General features: G+C 39.6%; 1 protein-coding gene across 9 annotated transcripts in view; it reads right to left on the bottom strand.

Annotated features, from left to right (window-relative positions):
• Positions 1-25529, bottom strand: part of AFAP1L2 (actin filament associated protein 1 like 2) — a 127067-nt gene that overhangs the window by 37937 nt on the left and 63601 nt on the right. For all 9 annotated transcript variants that reach the window (XM_020988108.2, XM_020988110.2, XM_020988114.2 and 6 more), the window contains 3 exons: positions 23920-24048; positions 16779-16871; positions 14669-14763 (listed from right to left, as the gene is read on the bottom strand). In XM_020988108.2, the coding sequence (XP_020843767.1) occupies positions 14669-14763; positions 16779-16871; positions 23920-24048 (317 nt within the window). The remainder of the gene's footprint in view (positions 1-14668; positions 14764-16778; positions 16872-23919; positions 24049-25529) is intronic.

Genomic DNA, 25529 nt, shown 5'->3' with positions numbered 1-25529 from the left:
CTTTGATAGACTTGGCTCTTCATAGCAATGCAAGAATCAAAGATAATTCCAAAAGGTTCATGATGGAAATTGTTATCAACATCCAGAGAAAGAACTATGGAATCTGAATGCAGATGGAAGCATACTATTTGCTCTTCTTTTCCTTTGTTGTATTGTTTTACTGCTTCATTCTCGTGGTTCCTTCCATTAGTTCTAATTGTTCTTTACATCATGACTAATGGGAAAATATGCTTAATATGAAGGTATAAGTAGAGCCTATACCACAATGCATGATATCTTGTAGGTGAAGAGGAGCGGGAGAAAATTTAAAACTCACAATCTTATGGAAGTGAATGTTGAAAACTAAAAATAAATTAATTAAGAAAAAAGAATAAAATGGGATGCCCAACACTAGGCACAATACTCCAGAAGTGGTCTGGCCAGGACAGAATGGGACTATCACCTTTCTTACACTGGATGCAAGGCTTCTATTAACGAATGAAGAATCAGATGATTGTCTTAGCATTTTGGCCGACACATCACATTGCTGATTCACCAGGCTTGCAGTAGAAATTTATAATATTATACATGCAACTTTTATTGCAAGATAGAAAAATGGAACACAAAAGGACTGTGTACCTGTAGCCTGACCAGGCAAATCCAGGGCAAGGGAAATAGAATATTAAGAAGAAGTTAAGACTTAAGGCATAAGCAAGCTAAAACAAGCAGACAGGCATCATGTAGGTAGACTGGGATTCAAATGTAAGACCCTTTTGCAATTTGTGAAACTGTTACCCTTCATATGTTCCCCACAACAAATTTTTCCTGGAAAGACTTCTTTGAACTGATGCAAAGTGAAGTGAGTAGAACCAGGAGAACACTGTACAAAGTAACATCAATATTATGCTATGATCAACTGTGAATGACTTAGTTACTCTCAGCAATACACAATGATCCAGGACAATTCCAAAGGACTCATGATGAAAATGCTATCTACATCCAAAGAAAGAACTGATGGAATCTGAATGCAGATTGAAATATTTCACCTTATTTTTTACATTTTTTTGGTGTGCGTTTTCTTTCACAACACGACTACTCTAGAAATAAGTTTTGTATGAATGCACATATATAACCTATGCCAAATTGCTTGCCATACTGGGGAGGGATGGGGAGAATTTGGAACTCAACATTTGAAAAAATGAATGTTAAAAATTGTTTTTACATGTAATTGGGAAAAATAAAATGATTTTTAAAAAAAAGAAAAAAATCAGGACTCACATGTACAAAAATATTCATAGCAGCTCTTTTTGTGGTGGCAAAGAATTGGAAATTGAGAGGATGCCCATCAATTGGGGAATGGCTGAGCAAGTTGTGGTATATGAATGTAATGGAATACTATTGTGCTACAAGAAATGATGAACAGGCTGACTTCAGAAAAACCTGGGAAGACTTATATAGTCTGATGCTGAGTGAAGTGAGCAGAACCAAGAGGACTTTGTACACAATAACAGCCACGTTATGCAATGACTAAGAATGTTAAACTGAACCCTTCTCAGCATTATGAGGATCTAAGACATCTCCAGAGGCCTCGGGATGGAAAATGCTGTCCACATCCAAAGAAACAACTATGGAAGTCGAATCGCTCTCACTTATTTTTACCTTCTGTTGAATTTTGTTTCATCTTTCTGATGGTTCCTCCTATTGGTTTTAATTTTTACTTACAACTTCACTAATGTGAAAATATGTTTAATGGGTATGTAAATGTAAAGCCTATGTCAGATTGTGTGCCGTCTTGGGGAGGGTGGGGGGGGGAAGGGAGAAAAAATTTTCAACTCAAAAGCATATGGGAAAAAAAAATTAAAAAAATAAATAAATAAAATAAATGCTCATAAAAAAAATAAAATAGGGGTGATAAATATGAAAAAAAAATCCTGGAGTATTTTGCAGTAAATATACTTTAAAGCCCTGAAGAGGATAAATACTGTTTATTTTCAAAGGAAATGGAAGAAGCTGCCAAGCTTGTGGCTAGTTGGGAGCAAAGACCCCAGGTAATCAGTGGTAGCAGCTAAGCCAACAGACTGGACACTACAAGACAGGGCTCTGGCCCAGGCCACAATAGTTCAAACCAGAATAAGCTTAAGGTTCTCGAGCTGATTAGTTGGAGGAGAGAGATGTGTCACTGTCCTGGTTTCATTCTCACCTATGGCCATCCCTCTGCAAAGCCATGGGTCTAATTTCCATCTTCTCTCAACTTTCTGCCACATAGTTCCTCATGGGGACCTAATCTGTGGCCACTAATAACTTCTGAACAAGATGGTGGTTTGGGGATCACACCCTTCTCACTTAACTAAAGCTGTTGCTGGCAAAAGTCTTCCTAAGGAGGAACCAGTGAAGTCTTGGCATGCTAGTCTCCATCATGCCTCCATACTGGGTACCTTCTTCCCCATCTCCCCCTTCTTCTCTTTTCAGGTTTGATTTGTGTGTTGTCTTCCCCCATTACATTGTAGGCTTCTTGAGGGCAGGGACTATCTTTCTTTTTCTTATTTGTTTCCCCAGCACTTAGCACCATACCTGGCATATAGCAGTTGCTTAATAAATGTTTATTGACTGAATGAGTGCTAGAGTCAAAGTGTGGGGTAAGCTTTTAAAAAATTTATCTGGTCTGAGAGAACATAGGTTTACCCCATACCTAGAATCAGCTGAGTTAGGGCTGTGTGCTTTCATCCATTGCTTTTTCTCATCAGGGACAGCTATCCTGTTTTTCCACATTAAGATGCTTCAGCCTGTACAGCTGTTCTTTTTCCATCCAAGCCAGATTCCCTCAGTGCTTCATCTTAAGAACCATGCCTGGCTGTGAGGAGGTTGGGACATGTTACAGAGATGACAAAAGGGAAATAAGATGTATGTGTGGGTCACTGGGCTCTTGGCTTATCTTGGCTTTAAGGCCTATCTTATGATTCACTCACTGCTCTAACAGTTCCCTCAGGGAGAGTGAACCTTGGACAGCGCAAAGGTGATCATTTGAAGAAGTTGGAGAAGACAGTCTTTGCTTCTCAGCAAAGCAATTCCATGGAAAATAGAGCTGGCTTCTACTACGAAGCTGGATGGGTTTTCTGGAAAATCTCCCCAGGGTCTGGAATTCATCCACTGGAACAACTGCTTTACATCTGAAAGCTCTCCTCAGCATTGCTTTGGGTTTTGCCCCATCAATTCCATTGACTAATGTTTTCTTGAACAAACCTCTCCTGCCCCCCTGCCCCAGAGCAGAACCCACTAGAAATGTGATGTTTTCTCTAGAGAAGGAGCTAGCCTCCCCCATAACTTCTAATCCCTTGGACACCCCTCTCTCCTCACCTCACACTTCTTTCCAAGTTCCTTTATTTTATACACCAGAGCCCTTCCTGCAGAGGTAGCTGACAGGGAAAGGTTCCTGGGTAGTAAACTCCATAGTCAGGCTCCCTTTAAGCAAGGGATCTTAACATTTTGTGTGTGTCATGGACCCCTTTGGCAGTCTGGTGAAGCTTACAGACCTCTTCTCAGAATAATATTTCTAAATGTATAAAATACATGCATAGAAATACAGGGGAAACCAATTATGTTTGAAACAAAGTCAACAAAATATATTTAATAAAACAATAACCAAGCACACATACCCCAGAATCCCTACTGCAAAAGATCATGAGAGCCATCTTTGTCAAGGAAGACAAGTCCCTTTGGAAGGTGCTCATGGTGACCTAATGAACTTTAAAACTTGTCAATGTGAAATCTTGAAGCAAATAAATTCGCCTCACTATTTTAAACACACACAAATTCCTGGGTCTGAGTTGACACTACACAGTAGGAGTGAGGTTCCAACTCAGGAAATTCCCCTCATTTTTTGTTAACCTGTGAACAGCTGCTCCCCCAGAGGCAAAGCAAGCAATGGAGCTTCCATCTGGCAAAGACTAAGGGTTTTTGGGGTTGAAGAGCCATAATCAGGTTATAACAACAGACCCAGTCCACTCACAGAAGCTGCTCCATTCCTTGCTCTCCCCTCATAGGCACTGGGAAGTGCCCAAATTGCTTTCTTCTATCCTTTCTCCTCCTTTTACTATCTCTTCCCCAGTTTATATGGGGTATCCCTAAAAAGAGTGCAGTTTAAAGCCTTAAAGTTTTCGAAGTGCTCTCATTTGAGCATCACAGCAGTCTTGTAGGTACTTGTATTATCCCCATTTTGTTGTTGTTGAGCTGTTTTTTCAGTCATGTCTGACTCTTTATGACCCTCTTTGGAGTTTTCTTGGCAAAGATACTGGAATGGTTTACCACTTCCTTGTCTAGCTCATTTTACAGATGAGGAAACTGAGGCAAACAGGGTTAAATGACTTGCCCAGGATCACACAGGGTCACTCAAGAAGATGAGTCTTCCTAACTCCAGGCCCTAGCACTCTATCCACTGCACCACCTAGCTGCCTATCCCCATTTTACCATACAGTAAAACTGAGGCACAAGGAAGTTAAGTGACTGGCTCTTGGCCACCCCGCTATTAAATATCAAAGGTAGGATTCAAATCCAATCTTCTGAATCCGCTGCTTTTCAGTATACTTTGTTCCCTCTCAAATCCCTTCCTTCAGAATAGCAATGCAAGCTGCTTCTAAGTGACATGAGCAGAGACAAAAAGCTCCCTCAGGCACTGAGCTTTGGAAAAGACCCCCAAATCTAAGTAAGACCCCTCAATCAGAAATGGCTCCCCACTCTCCTTGACCTCTGAATCACTGTTGACCTTGCTATCCTTGTTGGAGTCTCATTCTGTAGCTTCTTTGCGACAGCTCTCACAAAATTCCCTTCCTGTTTCTTCTGTTTAATATACCACCCCTGAAATTTGTTCCCCAAAACTGTGTCCTTTATCTGCTCTCTATATCTTCTCTCTTTATATAATTATTTTATTAACAGAATATAAAGGTAAAATTATAATATAATAGTATAATTATTAACATGACATTAATATAATAATTACTATAATACTACATTATATAATTCTATATATTGTTCTCTATATCTTATCTTCTCTCTATACTCAATTCCTTGGAGAGCTCATTAATCCCACAACTTCAACAATCACCTACAAATGGATGACCCTGAAATACACCTTCAGTTTCAACTTTTCTGTCAAGATTCAAGCCAATAATTACAATTGCCAAATTGACATCTCCACAAGGATGTCCCATCAGTACTCAAATTCAATGTGTCTTGAAATGAACTTACCTCTTCTCCAAAGCCTACCTCTCCCAGTTTTCCTATTTTTGTTAATGGCATAGCCATTCCACAAGTTACCCAGGCTTAAAACTTGAGAGTTATTTCTTTTCTCTTCCCTCTCTCTTCCCTTTACTCCCACATTTGGCTAGTCACCAAATCCTATCAACTCAACCTTTATCAACAATCATTTCTTTCCTTTCCATTTCTCCTGCCTTTAAGGAAGAAGTAACCCTTCTCCTCTCCAAGGCCAATGCCTCATGTCACTAATTCTATGTAGATTCCATTCCTTCCTGTCTTCTCCTGGAACTTACTCACTCTAGCATTTTCCCCTCTCTCTTTTTCAATATCTCTACTTACTCTCTCTTGCTCTACTGCATACAAGCATGCTCAGATCTATCCCAATCTACAAAAAAAAAAAACCCAAAAACTTACACTTTGTTCTACTGCTCCCTAAAGCAATCATCCTATCCCCATCTCTCTTCCTTTTTAGTGCCAAAGTCCTAAACCTAATCAACACTCACTGCCTCCAACTTTTTCACCATCCACTTACTCTTCAATCCCTTGCAATTTAGCTTCTGCTCCCACCACTTGACCAAAACTGTTCTTGCCAAAGTTGCCATTGACCTTTTAACTACTAGATCTGATGGGTTTTTCTTTGTCCTAATCACCTTTGACCTCTCTACATTTTTTGCTATCATTGAACAGTCCTTCAGGATATGTGCTTTCACCTCCTTTGGCTCTCGAGACACTGTTCTCTCTCCTCCTTTTCTTCATGTTTGTCTGTCTGCTCCTTTTTAATCACCTTTGCTGGATTATCACCCAACAATTAATCCTACCTGTTACTGTGGGCATTGGTTCCCAGGGCTCTGCATTAGGCCCTCTTTATACTCTCTCCCAGATCTCAATCAGCTCTCATTTTCCTGCAGATGACTCCAACAATCTGTATTATAGCGTAATAGATCAAGAGTTGGCCATTTAGTCTGTCTCATTTTGCAGATGAGGAAACTGAGGCCCAAGGAAGTTAAGTGACTTGCCCAAGATCAAATAGGTAGTAAACAGCAGATGCAGGATTTGGGTCCAGGTTTTCTAACTCTAGAAACAGTGCTTTTCCTACCATACCATGATGAGCTTTGGTCATTCATCAGCTCCTCACTAGTTCTCCCTGGATATCCTGTAGGCATCTTAAACTTACTATGTCCAAAACATTACTTATTAAGAATTTATTACTGTATTAAGAATCATATAACACTGTATTACATATTACTGTATCAATTATACATATGTGTATATATACGTATGTGTATATATGTGTGTATATAAATATATAATATTGTATTACGAATTAAGAACTTATTACTGTATTCTCCTAAACCAGCGCATCTGCCACACTTCCCCATTTCTGGTGAGGGCACCACCATCCTTCTAATCATTCAGGGTCATAACCTTAGAATAAGCCTCAGTTATTCCCTCTTCCATCTCCACATATACAACAATGGCCAAGTCTTATCAATTCTACTCCCATAGTATCTCTCAGATTTTCCTTTCTCCCCACTCACATGGCAACAACCTTAGTTCAGGCCCTCATTACCTCTAGACTATTGCAGCATCCTAACTGTAGCATCCCTGCTTCTATTCTCTTCCCCTACCCAATCTATCTGCTATACAGCTTCCAAAATAATTTTAAGGTATAAGTCTGACCATGCTCAAACATTTTCAGTAGTTCTACATTACCTCTACAATAAAATACAAATTTCTTAGTCTGGAATTTAAGGCCCTCTACAATGTGGCTCCAAACTACCTTTTCCATACTTATGTCACGCTATCTTTTTTCACAAAGTCTTATGTTCTACTCAAACTGGACCACTTGCAGGTCCCCAAACTTGACAATCCCTCTCCTGCCTCCCTCAGTTCTCCACAAGTTTATTGTTAGGCATGGAATGTTCTCCCTCCCTTTTCATGCTTGTCTTCTTTCAAGGATCATCTCAGATGGGATCATCTTTGTGAAGCTTTTCCTGATTCCTCCAGTTGGTAATGTCTTCTTCCTCCTCAACTGTCCTTGTAGTAGACATATGTGCTATATTTCCCCAATTATATATAAATCTACTGGAGATCAGGGACTTTGTCTGTGTGACTTAGTCTTTTGGGTAACTGAAATAGTGCCTTGCACATTTTTGGGAAGTCTGAAACTGTGATTTCATTGATGGAATAAATTCACAATGTCAAACCCCTTCCACATTAATGCAATTAGACTACTTATAAAGCTAGGCTAAGAGAGTAGCCTTGGGCACTGGGAGATTAAGCAAACTGTCCATGGCTGCACAATTAATATGTGGAGGAGGCAGTACTTGAACTAGATCTCACTGATTCCAAGTTTAGTCCTATATCAGCTCCACCAGACCAACTGACTCTCACCCTGAATATAACAGGCACTTAGTAAAAGTTGGTTGAATGTAATTGAATTCATGTGCCCCTCATTGTAACCAAATTATACCACTCTTCATCCCTTAAATGTATCTCATACTTTTGTGCCTTTGGTCAGATCATTCCTAAAATGGAATGCTTTTCCTTTCCCTCTACCCCTCTGCCTTTCAAGGACCAGTTCAAAGATTACACCATCCACGAGACCTGCCTTCATCCCAAGAGTGTGTGAACAGTTGCCTCTTTCACTCCTGAATTCCCAGAGCATTGTCCTCATACCTCTTATATTTATAACCTTTCAACTTATATCATAGTCATTCATGCATATGTTTAGAGTCCTTAAGAGCAGAGGCTGTGGCATTCATTTTTGTATGTATCACAACGAACTGGATATAGCAGGCATTTAGTAAATGTTTGCTGAACAAAAGAGAACCAGTAAAATTTGATCTCATTAAGGAACAGAGATGAACTTGTACTTATCTAACAATAATACTATGTATGAGGCAATGAGAGGCCTCTGGCCCAGATCATGAGCCAGCAGTATGTTCCAAGTGCTGGGCTGCTGAAGGCCTCCATCTGCCTTCCTATTCTCTCATTCGCAGGACACTTGACAAATTGGAAGCATTGATGGGCCACTCAGGACCTGTCCTCAGTTACCTTGGTTAGACTCACAGATTGAGCCATTCCCCACACTCCTATTCCTTTCTGCCCTAAGGCTTGAGGAACATAGCAATCTCTCAAAAAATACAGGAACTTCTCAGTAGAGAGATGACAACAAAAAATGTGCAGAATGAGGACTATGACGTGAGGCATGATCTGTGTGTTAAAGGTTGGGGAGTGGGTGGTGGGAGAGGGTGAAGTCTGAAGAAGTGCCAATAATGGTTTTTAAAAAAGGGAAAAAAATGGACTTCTGGTGCCAAGACGGCAGAGTGAGAAAGGAATCCTCTGAAACCCTCCCAAATTCCCCTCCAAACAACTAGAAAACCACCTCAGAATTAGTCTAGGAGCAGGGAGGCAGCTTCTTCAGCCCAGGAGGAAAGGTCTGTCTCACTGGGGTGGGGGGGGGGAGTGAGGTCCAAGAGCAGCAGCAGCAGCCAGCCTCAGAGCAGGGGGCCTGCAGCAAGGCTCCAAGCCTGGGCAATCCACCAGCAAGGGTCCACCCTCCTGCAAGTCAGCAGCCCCCTAGGCAAGTGAGCAGTCTGTGCAGTTCAGCAAGGGCCCACTCCAGTGACACCACCCCCAGCAAGGCCTTAACTCCATTGCTGGCCATTAGTTAAGATCTGTCCCAGAAGAGGCCAACAGTGAGAATCTGCCACTGGGGCTACCAGTGGAGAGACCCCATTTCCATAGAAAACCAGCAGCAGGACCCCACCCATGGGGAAGACTAGCAACAAAATCCCTCCTCCAGGGCCAGCTACCAGAAAGACTCTGTTACCATAGCACCCTAGTAACAAGGCCCCACCCCTGGAGCAGGCCAGCAGCTAAACCCCACACCCAGAGGAGGCCAACAAGGAGGCCCCACCCCCCCCGTACAAGCCAGAAGGGAAGCCTCCCCCTCCAGAGAAAGCAAGCATCTAAGCCCCAACACCCAGTGAAAGCCAGTAATAAGACTCAGAGCCCCAGCCCAAAAAGCCTGGGACAGTGCAGGACCAGAGCCCAACTCTCATATAAAAACACCAAATCACAAAAAAAGGCAGAAAAAAAATGAGCCCCCCAAAAAAAGAGTTTGATTATAGAAGTTACTATGGTGATAGGGAGGATCAAGGCATAAACATAGAAGAGGAAGTGTCAAAATTGCTACATGTGAAGCCTAAAAGAAAAATGTGATTTGTGGTATTGCTGGATTAAAGGATATGCACAGTTTTATAGCCCTTTGGGCCTAGTTCCAAATTGCTCTCCAGAAGGGTTGGATCAGTTCACAACTCCACCAGCAATGCATTAGTGTTACAATTTTCCCACATCTTTTCCAACATTTATCATTTTCCTGTTTTGTCATGTTAGCCAATCTGATAGATGCAATGTGGTACCTCAGAGTTGTTTTGATTTGCATTTATCTAATCAATAATGATTTAGAGCATTTTTTCTTACAACTATCGATAACTTTAATTTCTTCATCTGAAAACTACCTGTTCATATCTTTTGACCATTTATCAACTGGGGAATGACTTGTATTCTTTTAAATTTGATTCAGTTCTCTATATATAAGAAATGAGGCCTTTATCAGAGACACTGGCTGTAAAAAAAAATTGTAGATAGAGAACATTATGAAAGCAAAATGGATGATTTTGATTACATTAAATTGAAAAGTTTTTGCACAAACAAAGCCAATGCAACCAAGATTAGAAGAAAAGCAGAAAGCTGGAAAACAATTTTTAAAAAGGATTTTAAAAAGCAAATTAGAGAAGTAGAAGCAAAATTGGGAAAAGAAATGAGAGTAATGCAAGAAAATCATGTATACAAAAAAAGAGTCAATAGCACAGGAAAAGATGTACAAAAATTTACCAAGGAGAACAACTCCTAAAAAACAGAATTGGCCAAATAGAAAAGGAAGTACAAAAGCTCACAGAAGAAAATAATTCCTTAAAAATTAGAATTGAACAAGTGGAAACTAATGACTCCAGGAGATATCAAGATATGATCAAACAAAATAAAAAAGTGAAAAAATAGAAGAAAATGTAAAATTTCTCATTGGAAAATCAACCGACCTACAAAATAGATCCAGGAGAGATAATATAAAAATTATTAGACTACCCAAAAGCTATTATAAAAAAAATCCTGGACAATCTTTCAAGAAATTATTAAAAAAAAAACTGCCCTGATATATTAAAACTAAAGGGCAAAAAAGACGTCGAAAGAATTTACCAATTACCACCTGAAAGAAGTCCCAAAATGAAAACTCCTAGGAACATCATAGCCAAATTCCGGAGCTCACAGATTAAGGAGAAAATACTACAAGCAATCAAAAAGAAACAATTCAAATATCATGGAGCTACCATCAGGATTACACAGGATTTGGCAGCTTCCACATTAAAGAACCAGAAGGTTTGGAATATGATATACCGGAAGGCAAAGGAATTAGGATTAAAACCAAGAATCACCTACCCAGCAAAATTGAATATAATCTTTCAGGGAAAAAAATGGATATTTAATGAAATAGAGGACTTTTAAGCATTTCTAATTAAAAGAACAGAGCTGAATAAAAAAATTTGACCTCCAAATACAAGACTTAGGGGAAACATAAAAAGGTTAAAAAAGAAACAACAAAGAGAAAATATGAAAAATTCAATAAGATTAAACTATTTATATTTCTATATGGCAAGATAATATTTGTAATTCTTAACAACTTTATCACTATAAGAGCAATTAGAAGAAATATATGTAGACAGAGGGTGTGGATATAAGGCAATTTTAATGGGATGATACCCCCAAAAACAAAACAAAGGGGAGACAAAGAAAATTCCACAAGAAGGAGGGGAGAAGTTGAATGGGGTAAATTATCCCACATAAAAGAGCCATGAAAGAGTTATTATAATAGAGGGGGAAATGGGTGGGGAAGGGTGGTAGGCAAAGCTTAAACCTTACTCTTATCAAAATTGGCTCAAAGAGGGAATAACATACACAATTGGCTGGATATAGAAATCTACTTACTCTATAAGGAAGTAAAATGGGGCTGGGGCAGGTAGGTGGTGCAGTGAATAGAGCACTAGCCCTGGACTCAGGAGGACCTGAGTTCAAATCAGGCCTCAGACACATAACACTCACTAGCTGTGTGACTCTGGGCAAGTCACTTAACCCCAATTGCCTCACCCAAAAAACAAAATTAAGAAGGAAGTAAAATGGGATAATAGAAGGGAGGGGGGGACTGATAAAAGGGAGGATATATTGGGGAAGGTGGTGATCAGAAGAGGGAAAGATTGTGAAGAGGGAAAGAGTAAAGTAAAGTGTAAGAGAGAAGCAGGGATTACCAAAGAATAGCATGGAGGGAAATACGCAGTTAATTATCATAACCACAAATGTGAATGGGATAAACTCACCCGTAAAACAGAAGCAGACAGTAGAACGGATTAAAAACCAGAATCCCACAATATGCTGTTTACAAGAAACACATCTGAAGCAGAGAGATACACACAGGGTAAAGGTAAGGGGCTAGAGCAGAATCTATCATGCTTCAACTGAAGCAAAGAAAGCAGGAATAGCAATCATGATCTCAGACAAAGCAAAAGCAAAAATAGGTCTCATTAAAAGATATAAAGAAGGAAACTATATCTTGCTGAAAGGTGCCATAGACAATGAAGTCATATGAATACTAAACATATATGCAGCAAGTAGTATAGCATCTAAATTTTTGAAGGAGAGGTTGAATGAGTTACCAGAGGCAATAGATAATAAAACTAAACTAGTGGGGGAATCTCAACTTTCCCCTCTCAAAAATAGATAAACCTAACCAAAAAGTAAACAAGAAAGAAGGAGGTGAATAAAAATTCTGGAAAATTTAATATGATAGATCTTTGGAGAAAATTGAATGGGAACAGAAAGGAATATACCTTTTTCTCACCAGTACATGGCACCTACACAAAAATTGACCATGTATTAGAACATAAAAACCTCACAATCAAATGCAGAAATAGTAAATGCACCCTTTTCAGATCATAATGCAATAAAAATTACATTTAATAATGGACGTGGCAGAGACTTTGTTTGTCATCTTTACAAGCCAATACTCCATGCAAACAACATAAGTGGAAAGCAGTTGCCTGTGTAATGCTGCTTAATGCTGTAGCCAGAATGAGTAACTTCTCATCTGCCATCCATCCTTTAAGACCTCACTCAAGTTCTCTCCTTTCTCCATGAAGCCTTCCTTGATCACTCTAACCTTCACTGATTTCTATTTCCAAGCATATACCCTTAACTCAGCACTTAAATTATATTCTGTCACAATTATGAGACCTGGGAGACACTGGCACAGGACTGCCTAGCATGCTATGCCTGCATCAAAGAAGGTACTGTGCTCTATGAACAAAGCAGAACTGCAGTACTCAAAAGAAATGTGAGCTGTGCAAATTTAGAGACATCTCCATTCCAAATGTTCATATGTACTATTTAACCCAACCTGTGCTAAAGTCTTCTGAAGTGGTATTGGTTTAATCAGACACAGTTGGACACAATAACCCCAACATCGTGATGTCATTTTGGTCCTCTTCTATTATGAAGGACAACAAACAAACTATTTCAAAGCACTGCCAGTAACCTCAAGGAGCTAACATTTTATTGGGAGGAGTGGAGTACCACATATAAACAAAAGAAAACATACCATAATTTCAAGTGGAAAGAGTATTAATGCTACTAAGGGGAAAGATTTCTTATAGGAGACAGCACATGAACTAAGCCTAAAATGAAGATTAGGATTCTATTAGATCCATTGACATCAGCTTCCTTGCTATTGCACAAAGAAAACACTCAATCTCTCAGCTCTGGCCATTTTCTTTCATTGTTCCTCATGCCTGGAATGCCATCCCTCATTTTCCACCCTTCTGACTTCCTTTCAAGTGCCAACTAGAATTTCATCTTCTACAGGAAACTTTTCCCTCTTAATTCTAGCATATTCCCTTTCTTATCTACTTCCTACTTGGCCTATAAATAGCTTGTTCATACATATTTGTTTGCTTATGGTCTCCCCATTACACCACAAGCTTCTTGAGGGCAGGGAATGTCTTTTGACTCTTTCCCCACCACTGCTTAGCATAGTACCTGATACATAATAGGCCCTTAACAAATGTCTTTTGGCTGACTAAGAGGTACAGGTAGTCAGCTGGTATAAAAGTGTGCTAGGAAAATAGCATGTCGAGGTTAGGCAGGCCAATTTGGCCACAATATGGAATAACCAAAAGGCAGAAACCTGGAAAAGCTAGAATTTGAAGTGCTTTAAATGTCTGAGTCATCTGTATTTTACTGTATAAATGGTAACGCAATACTGAAGATTCTTTGGGCAAGGGAATGTCATGGTCAAACCTGTGCCTTAGGTGATTTTGGTAGCAGTGTAGGGAACAGGTGAGAGGGAAGAGAAGAATAGCTGGGAAAACAGTTAGGAAGCCATCACAATAATGCTGGTAGGAGATAACTGGCCTAAACTTACCTGATGGTCATCTCAGTGGGAATAAAACAAAGATGGATGTAGAGAGATGTTGCTGAATTGATAAGACATAACAGTTTTTTGTACAAGAGGTTGGGGGAAGAAGAGTCAAGAGGGAGAATGATGTTGAAAACCCAGGTAACTGTAAGAAAATAAGAATAAGGGGAAGTTTGAAGTCTAGAGAATAAGTGTGTTTAGGGGCAAGATGATGAATCTCATTTTGGATATATTGAGGTACCTAGTGGAAAAGCAGTTTGGAAAAGTCCAACAAGTATGGAACCAGCACTCAGGAAAGAGATTAGGCTGGACAAAAGTATCTGGGAGTCATATGCATAGAAATAATTGAACCCATGGTAACTGATTCAGAAACAGAAGAGAAGATTCAGGACAGAGTCTTAGGGAATACCCTTCTTAGGGGATGGAACATGGGTGATGATTCAGCAAAGGAAACTGAGAAACAATCAGCCCTGTAGGAGAACCAGGGGAAACAGTGTCATATCCAAGTGAGGAGAGAGTGTCCAGGAAGAAGAGGTGCCCAATGGTATAAAATACTGCATAAAAGTCAAGAAGGAGGAAGAATGAGAAAAGGCCTTTGGATTTAGCAATTAAGGGATCAGAAGTAACACTGGAGAAGACAATTTCAGAAAAATAGTTGAGTTACTTTCTTGTCTACAACAATTTCAAGTTCTATGAGCTTATCTTCATAGCTAAATTATAAACTACCTGACCTAAAGATTCAGGTTTTATTGTGCTTCTGTGTACCTCACAGTGTCTAACATAAATCTAAACACATAGCAGGTGTTCAAAAAATTACCTTAGCTAAAATCAATTTATCGTGGTCAATAACAACCACCAAAAGCTGGAGGAGGCCAAGGTTTGCGGAATCAGGACCCAACACTGGACACTTACTGTTTTAGGAGGTGGGAGATCAGGTAGGCTCTTCTGTGGGGCAGATAAGTGCTGTACCAATTCTCCGTTGGTTAGAGGATCTGAGACATTCAGTGCTGCAAAGAAGAAAATGGAGAAATGTTAGTGTGACGTGTCTATTTCACAGTAGAATACAATCTTATGCACAGGAGTTACATCTGAGAAGGAAGCCTGGTGGGATGTGCTGAGGAACTACTTTGAAGACTGCAATATCTTCTCTCTAAGATTACAATGCCGTAGCACCTCAGCTACAGGAAAAATTCTTTTGGAGGAACCTGTTTTGGATTTCTGGAATGTTCCTTCCCCAACTCCCCTGGGTCAAAAATGGTGCAGACCACAGTATCTTCAGTAATCATTAGACCTGCAAGACTGATTGCTATATAGAGAGACTCAGTGTTTACCCTGTGATTATGGTTCTTTCCATCCCATAATTTATCCAGCAGGCAAGCTGTTTTTGGCAGATTGGCCACCACTCAAAAGAGATACTTTAGCTGAGGTTTGGAGGCAGAGAGTGAGGGAATCATGTCTAAAAACAAGTGGCACCAAATAGTCATGTGTTTTGTGGAAAAGCCCTGTTAATTTTTTTAAAAATTTGATAACTAATACCCTTAAGAGAAATATGTGTGATATACTAAATAGTCAATTTAACAGCCTGTAGGTTACCTTCAGGACCTTAAAAAGGAGTCTTAGCCAATCATGATGGCAAATGCCTGTCATCCCTGCTACCAGGAAGGCTAAAGCTGGTGGATCACTTGAACCTGGGAGTTCTGAGCTGCACTACACTAAGATGATGGGTGTCTGCACTAAGTCTCACATCCAATATGATAAGTCCCTGGAAGCAAGCTGCCACCAGGCTGCCTTGACTAAGGAGGGGAAAATCATCCTAGATCAGAAATGAAAAAGGTCAGTAGTGGGGTTGAGTTTACGAAGTAGCCACTGCATTTCCAGCCTAAATGGATGGATGGAAGGAAGGAAGGAAGAAAAAAAAAGATAAGGGAGAAAAAAAAGAATGAACTCAGCTAGATATCATCCCTGTTAATTCAATCCAAATTTTTATGTTAGAGGGCAGGGTGGCTTAGGGGAATGAGTAAGGATACAGGAGTCACAACATCTAAATTCTAATCTCATCATTTTAATTAACTATATAATCTTGGTAAAAATCATTTCACCCTTCTCAATTCAATACTAATCTCATAGAACTGTTAGAAGATAAAATGAGATAACACATTCATTGTCAGAATGTTTTGAAAAGTAAGAGATATCATAAAGATTTAAGATATGTTTTCAAACGTCAAAGAAGTTACTCAGATTCTAAGATAATTTAGGGATAGGAAACACATGTGTCTAATCAAAAAATGTATATAAGACTAGAAGTAAAGCACCCAAAGTGGCTTAGTTTATAATACTAGAAATGTTACTTCCTCATCCTGATGATGATTTGAATGATCAAGTGGGTGCAGGGGTGGGGGAACCTGTGGCCTTGAGGCCACATGTGGCATCAACTTTGTTTGGATTCAGTCAAAGGGTTGTACTTGAGACCCTAAAGGGCCATACGTGGCCTCGAGGCTGCAGGTTCCCCACCTCTGGTAGAGATATTCAGTCCCAAAAGATGGAATTCTTAACCTGGTATTTTTTTGAACATTTTGATAATTGCATTTTATTTAATTGTTTTCCTTGGTAATCCTATGCATTTCTTTTATGTATTTAAAAACAATATTCTGAGAAGTAGTCCATAGGCTATACCAGATTGTCAAAGGAATCTATAACAAAAAAGGTTAAGAGACAGGTACACTTCAAGAAATGGGCATATGACTCGTTGAAAATCAGAATACTGTTATCCCAAAATACCATCCTCCAGCTGAAGAATACAGTACTGTCATCCCAAAATATAATCTTCCAGCTAAAGAATAGATTACTGCCATCCCAAAATACCATTCTCTAAAACACAGCTCCCAGGAATAGCTCCCCAGTCTCAGCCAAAGCTTTGATGCTTAGGGTCATGGAAGAATGTGGCAGATGCTCCCTGTCACCACTCCCCTCCAGGATACAAGTCCCACCCCACCAATCAGCAGCCCTGGCCCAGATCCCATACCTTTGTCTTTGTCTTTTCCTTTGTCTTCTATCTCCACAGGTGGCTGCTTATGGGTTGTAACTTTGTTCATGTAAATATATTCCTCATCAGAACCTACGGAGTAACAAAAGGCAAGATTCACTTTAACTCTTACCGAAAGAAAAGATGATGGAGAACTTGGTTATACTGCCAGGTTACTGTTGCTTGTGTTAAGGAGATCCTATTTTTATCTGCCTTATCGAAAAATATAGATGCAAAAGGAATCAGGAATTTGAGCTGGTCTAAAAAGAACTGATTCTGGGGGTCAGCAGTCCTTCCAAATTGGGGTGCCATGTTGCTGACTACTCCCTTCTCCAGCCCAATTTTCTGGCATGCATGTACCATAGGTGGCCACTAGAGTGAACAAGTGAACAAGGAGAGACCCCTGTTAAAAAATTCTCTTCCCTGTTCTACCAATTAGAAATTACTTTGTGTTAATAAACTCCTCTTTTAAAACACAGATATTCCTTAGTAAGGGTAAGCTTTCCATACCCTTTAAGGTGAACTGCTTTAATCAAATAGCTATTCTGTGACCTAAGGAACTGGGATTTTGTTGAAAGCATGAGGCAACAGCTCTGGCCTAAGTTGGTACCACAGAGGGGAGGTTTGAACAGTTAGAAAATGACAAGATTGCCTTCCAGATGTGTGTCACTGTGTGCAATGTTTATATGGGTACCGGTGAGGATGTTTTAAGGAGGTAAAAATGTGCCATCCACTTTCTTTCCAGTTTGGTATATTGGAGCTCCTTTGGAAGCAAGCCACTCCTTTAGAAAATAAAGTCATACTAGTCAAGAAACCTGCTTTATGCCTTGCCCATACCTCAAAGGTTAGTCCACTATGGCATACTCTATTTATAATGCATTAAGAATATTGTCTTTATTCAAAAGACAAAACAGCACAGTTACCTCATCTTAGAAATCTCCTGTATTTCTCAGGTGGCCCTTTAGTTCAGATTTTCTAACTATATGTAGCTGATCAATTCAGTTAATTAGTAAATGAGAACACTGAAGCCAAGGTTCCAGTCCCAGCTCCACTACTCACCATCTGTTTGTACCTGGAGCAGTGTGGTATAATGGGCAGAGAGCTGGCTTCAGTCAGGAGAACCTAAATTCAAGTCCCGCTTTGGACCTTGGATGGTTGTTTGACACTGGGTACTTCAGTTACCTCTCAATGCCTGAGGAGAGTCTTCAAGACTTTCAGTTGCAGAGCAGGTACCAATCTGCATGGCTGGAGGGCACTTTCAGTCTTTTTGTATTTGTTTATGCTTTATTCTCCTCTACCTGGCCTCCTTGCTGTTGCTCAACCATAACTCCATCCCTTTTCACTAGTGATCCTTCAGGCCTGGAATTTTCTTCCTCCTCTCTCTTTATTTACTGGCTTCCTTCAAGACTCAGCTCAAATCCCACCTTCAGCAAGAGGCCTTTCCTGGTCCTCCCTTCCCTCCTACTGCTAGTGACCTCCCTCTGAGATTACCTCCCATTCATCCTGTGTGTATCTTGTATGTTCATAGTTGTTAACATACTGTCTCCCTCATTAGAATGTGAGCTCCCTGAGAACAGGGATGACGTCTTTGCCTTTCTTTGTATCCCCAGCACTTAGCACAATGCCTAATGCATTGTAAAGCACTTAATAGGTACCTGCTGACTAACTCACTGATTGGGAAGTTCTTAAACCAATGAAATCAAAGCTCAAGTCTGTTCTCTCTCCTCGTTTCCTCCCTTCCTCCCTTCCAAGGAAGCAGGGTCAGTCCTTTATTGTATCTCTGTTCGACTTTTTCACCTTCAATGCAGAGATGATGGTAAAGATAATGGTAGCAATAACATCGATAACTGATTTCACAGGGTTGTTGATGCCAACTTTCAGTTAATATTATTGAGAGTAGACTGATAAAGTAGAAACATTTACTTCAATATTTAAAGGTTCTGTGATTTCACCTGTGTGAGAATTCCCTCCACAGATGCAGACCTCAGCTTCTTCTTTTTGCCTCGGCAGCAGATTGTCCTGAGTTGCTGTGATGAGGGGAAAAAAATCATCACGGCACGACCACCCTTCTGGTGATGAGCTTTTCCAAGTTTAGCTAGGTGAGTCCTTGGACAGCAGGCCTGTGTTGCATTCCTGGCTAGCACTGAAATCCTTTTCAGCCTGGTGGGATCTGACAGAGCTTGTGTGGCCTTAGCAGAGCGTATGAGAACCTTGGGCAGCCAGGGCACATCTGAGTAAGGCTTTAGTGTACTATGTTATACAAATGCCAGTTAGGATACTAAGTTACTCTCGTTGTTATTACTAACAATAACTTTGCTCCTTTAACAAATAATGTTCTCTTATTTTTGGCATGCTTCCACACATGGAAAGGCCTATTCAGTAGTATTTACTTTGTCATCAGGAACTTATGTATTTGGCTAAGATTAACTCATTATTGCAGTACCTGTGTGCTCAGATCCATCCAAAACACTGTCATATGGAGCTCAAGTGCTCTTGACCCTTGACATGGGTGCATCTTATATTCCCCAGATGATAAACCCAGATAAAAACACCCAACTAGGCAAAATCATGAGATCAAATCAACCAGTCTGGATTGTTGAAGGGTAAAGATCATAGATTTAGAGCCTGGTTTGAGGGGTAGGGGGTTGGGGAGGCTAAGAGATCAATGAAGTGCAAAACCCTAATTTTACAATTGAGGAAACTGAGGCATGCAGTGGTTAAATTACTAGCCAAAATTAATATTTTTGCCATTCTGGTGTAACTTAACTTAGTACATACTAATAAAATCTCTGGACAGATCATACCTTATCCATATCCATCAGTGGAAAAACATGCAATGAACCAATTCTGGTAAGAACATATAACATTCAATGTGAGAGAGTTTCATATTTGTATAAGCCAACACTTGGCTTGAAATTTTCATTGTATAATGACACTTATAGTGGGGACAGGGGTGGTATTTCTCTGAGCACTGGGTGGTTGCGGAGGGGTTAAGGAGAACTTTAGGTGCTTTTGAGAAGAGCTACAAAAGAAAAAGTGGTTTTGTCGGGGCCAAAAGAGTACTTCACATGTCCGTCCATTTGACAAGGCAGCTGCTAGAATATGATAAGGATAGGCAACAGGATGTCTGTGTGGAGAAGAGGCAGAGGGGTGCCATTCAGCCAGGAACAAGAGAGCTAGGTTTTACCTCAGCTCTGTCACTAAGTACCTGTGTGATCTTGTGCAAACCCTTACCCCTCCTGGGCCTCAGTGTTCCTCATCTGAAAAATAAGATGGTCTCCAAAGTCCTTTGTAATTCTAAGATTCTGTGACATCCAGGAGAGCATTTAGCTGAATAAAAGCTTGTTTCTGATTGTACCTGGCCTGACAAAAGAGACAAAAATGGCTGACCATTCTCTAGTAGCATGAGGTACAATAAACAGTACCTAGTCACGTCCTTAATAAATAAATACCACTGTACAGACCCCTCCATTCATAGGTGGCTTGCCAAAGATGCCAAGAAGTTTTTTTAAAGTAATAAAATTAAAGACCACATGACATGAATGTAGTATTTACCTTTAAGAAATAAATCTTTTAACTTTTAGACTCCCCAAAATGTTTGGAAATACATACAACATTAAACATTTTAAGATGATAAGAGTATGGGGAAATATTTCCCACTAAAGTTTAAATTTTGATAAGCTTTATGGAGGAAAATAGCATCTTTTATCTGCAATAAAATCTTCTCAGACTAATCTAATTTCCTAGTAGGGCAGATTGTCATGTTTGGTAGACTATGTCTCCTTGGTCTAAATCCTATGGAGCTCGAAGTCTTCGGTAAGACCCACTCAAATGCAGGCTTTCTTGATACTGTGCCCTGCCCCTTTAATACAGCCACAATGAATGAAGGAATGAAAAACATTTGTTCATTTATTAAGTGCTTATTATGTGCTGAGCGCTGTGCCAAAAAGATGCAAAAATAAACAGGCAAGATAATCTACAAGCATCCTCCTTTCTCCATGTCCTTATAGTCTCTTATTTGTACTTCTGTGAATTTACCAGGTTCATTTCTGTTTTGTAGTTATTATGACTTATCATTCTTGCTCAACTATGAACTCCTTGAGGGCAGGAGCTATGTTGTTTTCATCTTTTCCCCCACAGTGCCTAGGATACATAGTTACCATACATAGGGTTAGGTTTGAAGGGCTGTCTTTAATGGTTTTTGATAACTTTGAAGGACATCTTCAGTGGAGTGCACCAGGAATCTATGCTTGGCATTGAACTCCTTAACATTCATTCAACAATTATTTATTAGTTGCCTACTAAATGCTGGGTGCTGTGCTAAGTACAGAGAATACAAAGACAAGAACATCAATCATTTTAGAGACATGGATGCTACTCTTAACAAATTTGAAGATGACACAAAATGAGGTGGATGACAGATTCAGGATTAAAAAAAAATCATGGTAGGCTGGAACATTAAGCTGAATCTAATAAGATGAAATTCTGTAGGGACAGATATAAAGTCTTATACTCAGGCTCAAGAAATTGACTTCCCAAGTACAAAACAAGGGGAGACATGGAGACATGTGTGTGTGCGTGCACGTGCACATGTGCATCTTCAAAAAAGATGTAAGTTTTCATGAGTCAAAAGTGTGATATGGCAGCCCCTAAAAAAAAGTGAATGTGTCCTTGGGATGTTAGGAAAGGCATAGCTTCCAGGAATAAAGAAGTAATAATCCTATAATCCTGTCCCTAGTCAGGCAGCTTCTGGACTAGTACATTCAGTTCTGGGCATCATACTTTAGGGATGATATTGATGAGATGAGAATGTTCAGCAGAAGGATGGTGAAGGTCTTTGACTCCTTGCCTATAAAGACTGGATGAAGGAATTGGTGAGGTTTAGCCTACAGAAGAGTTAGGCCTGATATTGTAGCTTTCTTCAAATACTTGAAAGGCCATTGTTGGGAAGGGATAGGGACTAAATCTATGATTTCACTGGTAGAGGGGATTTCTGGATGAGGAAGCTCTCTCTTCCGGTGCAGATCGGCATCTTCAGAGCAATTTATAATTTTGAGAAAATTGCCTTGTCCAGTGATAGCGATGCACAGATATGGGACAGAGTCAGAAACTGAATTCAGGTCTTCCTTACTTCAAGGCCAGATTTTAATCTACTTTGTCATGTCCCATAAAAGAAGGCTTATAATTGTTGTTTGGCCACAGGAGGGCAAAGCTAAGAACAATGAGTGAAAGTTGCAAAGGGGGAAATTGGTGTTAGGAAGGCCTTGCAAACAATTAGAACTACTCAAAAGTGGAATGGGATGCTTCAGGGCATAGTGAGGGGGCTCCCCTTCATTGCCATTATTCAAGGAAAGGCCTAATGGCCTAATTGTTCAAAATGTTTCATAGGGATTCTTTTGAGGTTTGTGTTGAACTAGATGAGTGCTGAGGCCCCTTCTTACTCTGAAAGTCTGTGATTCTCTGATCAATAAATATATGTTGAATTAAAATTGTTCAGGGACTGACTGGTTTTGTATACAACATAAAAAGGTCCAGAAATCACTTTGGATAAAGGCCAATGTTAGTAATGTAATCCTAGTTTTACAAAGCAAGTACTACTTTGGAATCACTGAGACAGTTTAGAATATGGTCGCTTTCTTGTCATAAGATTACTTTGCTTTACATGTAAAGTTATAAGTAAAATCCCAAAAGATTATAAGTTAATTCAATGGTTTTAAGTCAGTTCCTATTTTGAATGGACTAGGTCGCAGCTATCTAAAGGAATGCCATGTAAAATCCTTTTTAAAGTGTATAACCTGAGGCAGCTAGGTGGTGCACTGCATACAACACCAGTCCTGGAGTCAGGTGGACCTGAGTTCAAATCCGGTATCAGAGTCTGGGCAAGTCACTTAATCTCAATTGCCTCACAAAAGAAAAAAAGTATATAACCATCTTTAATCATCCTATAACTTATCTTCTTTGCAATCTGGATCTTCATATACCATACCTGAATTCTTTAAAGTGAAGCTCATGAATACTTGGTATTGCTCAGATAACTTATGACAAGAAATCTTAGGAAACATTGACAAGAGCTGTGAAACAATTCAGAAGAGAGAACTCCCCAAATTAACTGGAGGCTGAGTGCTAAGTAAAGGGACTAGAATCTGTATAGCCCAGAGAAAACCGAGGGGGATACAGTAAGTTTCATGCATATGAAGCTCTATTTCATCGAGGTTGAAAAACTACCTTCCCCAAGAGCAGAAGAAGATATGAGAAAGTGGCCTTCATTAAGCTCTAGCCTGTGGATTCTTAGACTAAATATAAGGAAGAACTTCCTGAGAGGCAAGTAAGGGGTGGTCATGGGTTGGGGCATTTCCTTCTCTGATTCTCACTTCCTAGGAGAAGTTCTGTCATGTTCTGCCAGGAAGGCAAGGAGATAGATAAATCCCCTTCTACTAGCCCAAAGACTCAAATATTTTTTAAAGTAAAAAAGCAAAGCAAAACAAAACAAAAATCCTTGAAAATTGCCATCTTCTTCCCTCCTGAAAAACACCTAGAGTTCAGGATTTTGTGGTTTTGAATGCCTCCAAACCATGTTTCCCTGAACTTCCTTTTCTGCCTCAGGTCAAGGTTACACCAATAACTTTTCCAGAGTAAACACACCAGACCACAAAAGCCAGTCACTGCAAAGAATAGCTTATTTGAAAAACATCTGCTGCTCTAAGGCACTGGCACTTTTACTGATGGGACCAAAGAAATGCTTCAACCCACCAGGACTCCTTACTCTTTATATCTAGGCTAAATCCCTCAAGCTAAAGCATAAGCCAATTACCACTTTGCTCTTTGATCAACTAAGCAAGCATTAAAAAATTTCCTACTACTGTTGGGCACAGAGCTACCAGCACAAAAGTGAGATAATTCCTGCCCTCAAGGAGCCTACATGCTACTCTACCACATTATATACTCTGCATATTCCTGCTTGCCTCCCCTTGCCCAAACCTGTATTACCACAAACCAGTACTTTTTCTGCTATCCAGAGCAAAGATTATCTGGAAATGGAAAGATGATTCCACAAATAATCTTTTCCTTCCCACAAGACTTCAAAAAAGGTAGAGCATCAAAAAAGAGGAGCACCCTCAGGAAAGGATGACTCAGGACTTACTGCTGGTCTTTGTGTAGAGCCGAAGGAGGTCTGTAAGGAAGCTCTTCTTCACCACAGCAGTGCTACTCAGGTTCTCCTTGTCTAGAATCTTCAAAAAAGCATCCAGTTCTGTAAGCAGCTGTTCTAGAGCTAAAAGAAGAAAAAAGGGTTATAATATACAGTGTAAAATAAAGGCAGTGTGGGATGATGAAAGTCAGAATGGTATACTGAAAGGAGGAGTAGACTGAGCCAGGAGACTGGATTCTAGTTCTGACATTGTCAGTCTGTGATTTTAGGGTGAGAATCTCCATGTCTCTCTGTGCCTCAGTTTCCTAATAATAATAATTTGTTTGAGACAGGATTTGTACTCAGGTCTGATTCCAAGTCTGGTTCTCTAGCCATGCCACCATTTAGCTGTAAATTAAGAGGTTCAATAATACGGTCCATTCTAGCTTTTAACATTCTCTAATTCTAAGTTTGGGCCTGGCTTGGTAATATGAAGGATATGGCAAGAGAGTTCTTCAACCTGTTCACCTTTGGATTACAAACTACCCCAGGGACCCTCTTGTAAGATAAAAAGAATTGCTAGTCTAGTCCTGACCACTAGGTGGCATATAATTGCAGGAAAGTCAATGGAAAATAAACACCTAACAGGTTCTGTGAAGTTGTTGCATTAGAACTCAGAAATTTTAGAATGTTAAGAGTTGGAAGCAATTAATTAAAATAAAAATAAATAAAAAATTAAATTAAAAAAATTTTTTTAAAAAGAGTTGGAAGCATCTTTAGAGATTGCCCAGGGCAATCCCCTGCCCCCAAATACACACATTTTACAAATAAGGAAATGGGGCTCCTTAGAACTCGTGGTATTTAATATTATTTCTTTTCTTCTTAATTTACACAACTAAATACTAACATGTGAAATTTCAAAACCTTCCTTCTTCAGAAAGTCTAAATGAATGCAGCCCAGTACTTGTATGGATGAATCATTCTCATCCTTAAAGTAAAACACAACCACTTTTTTATCACCTGGAAGATATTTGTCCACTACTGCATTCATTATAGCAGAGACAGACCACACCAGGATTTTCTGAATTTGATGGACAAGAATTAATTTTTTGCCAGAACTCAGAATAGATGGTAGGGAGAAATTGGTACTTTTATTCAGGGGAAAGGATTGACAATGAAGTTTCAGAGTAATTGACAGCTTCTATGAGCATCTTTCTTGGGCATTTTTATAAGTAATCAATAAAAGGCAGAATGGTCCTAGGGTAGAGATGACACTAAGTTATGCTAGGGCATCATGCCAACCTACTGGGGATAAACCATGAGTATACCAGGCACAAGTATGTTACTAATTATGTATTTCATTCATGACTGACAAAATATTTGATATATTTATATATACATGATGTCCCCAAAAATCTTAGTGCAGTTAGCTTAGAACCTCACCAAGAATTTTGGGACCAAAGAATGCTAATTTTTTTAATGTCGCCACTGCTTTGATCATTTTAGTTGCTATTAAAGTTTAAAACTGCAATAAGACTTCTGGGACACCCTGCATATTATTTGTTCATAGATATTTTTCATGTATCTCTATGTCAGGTACTATGCTAAACAATATGACCCTCATA

The sequence above is a fragment of the Phascolarctos cinereus genome, unplaced genomic scaffold, assembly GCF_003287225.1.
Source record: "Phascolarctos cinereus isolate Bilbo 61053 unplaced genomic scaffold, phaCin_HiC Scaffold_3;HRSCAF=262, whole genome shotgun sequence".
Classification (NCBI taxonomy): Eukaryota; Metazoa; Chordata; class Mammalia; order Diprotodontia; family Phascolarctidae; genus Phascolarctos; species Phascolarctos cinereus.
Note: the sequence above shows the minus strand (reverse complement) of the source record. Positions and strands in the feature narration are given on the sequence as shown.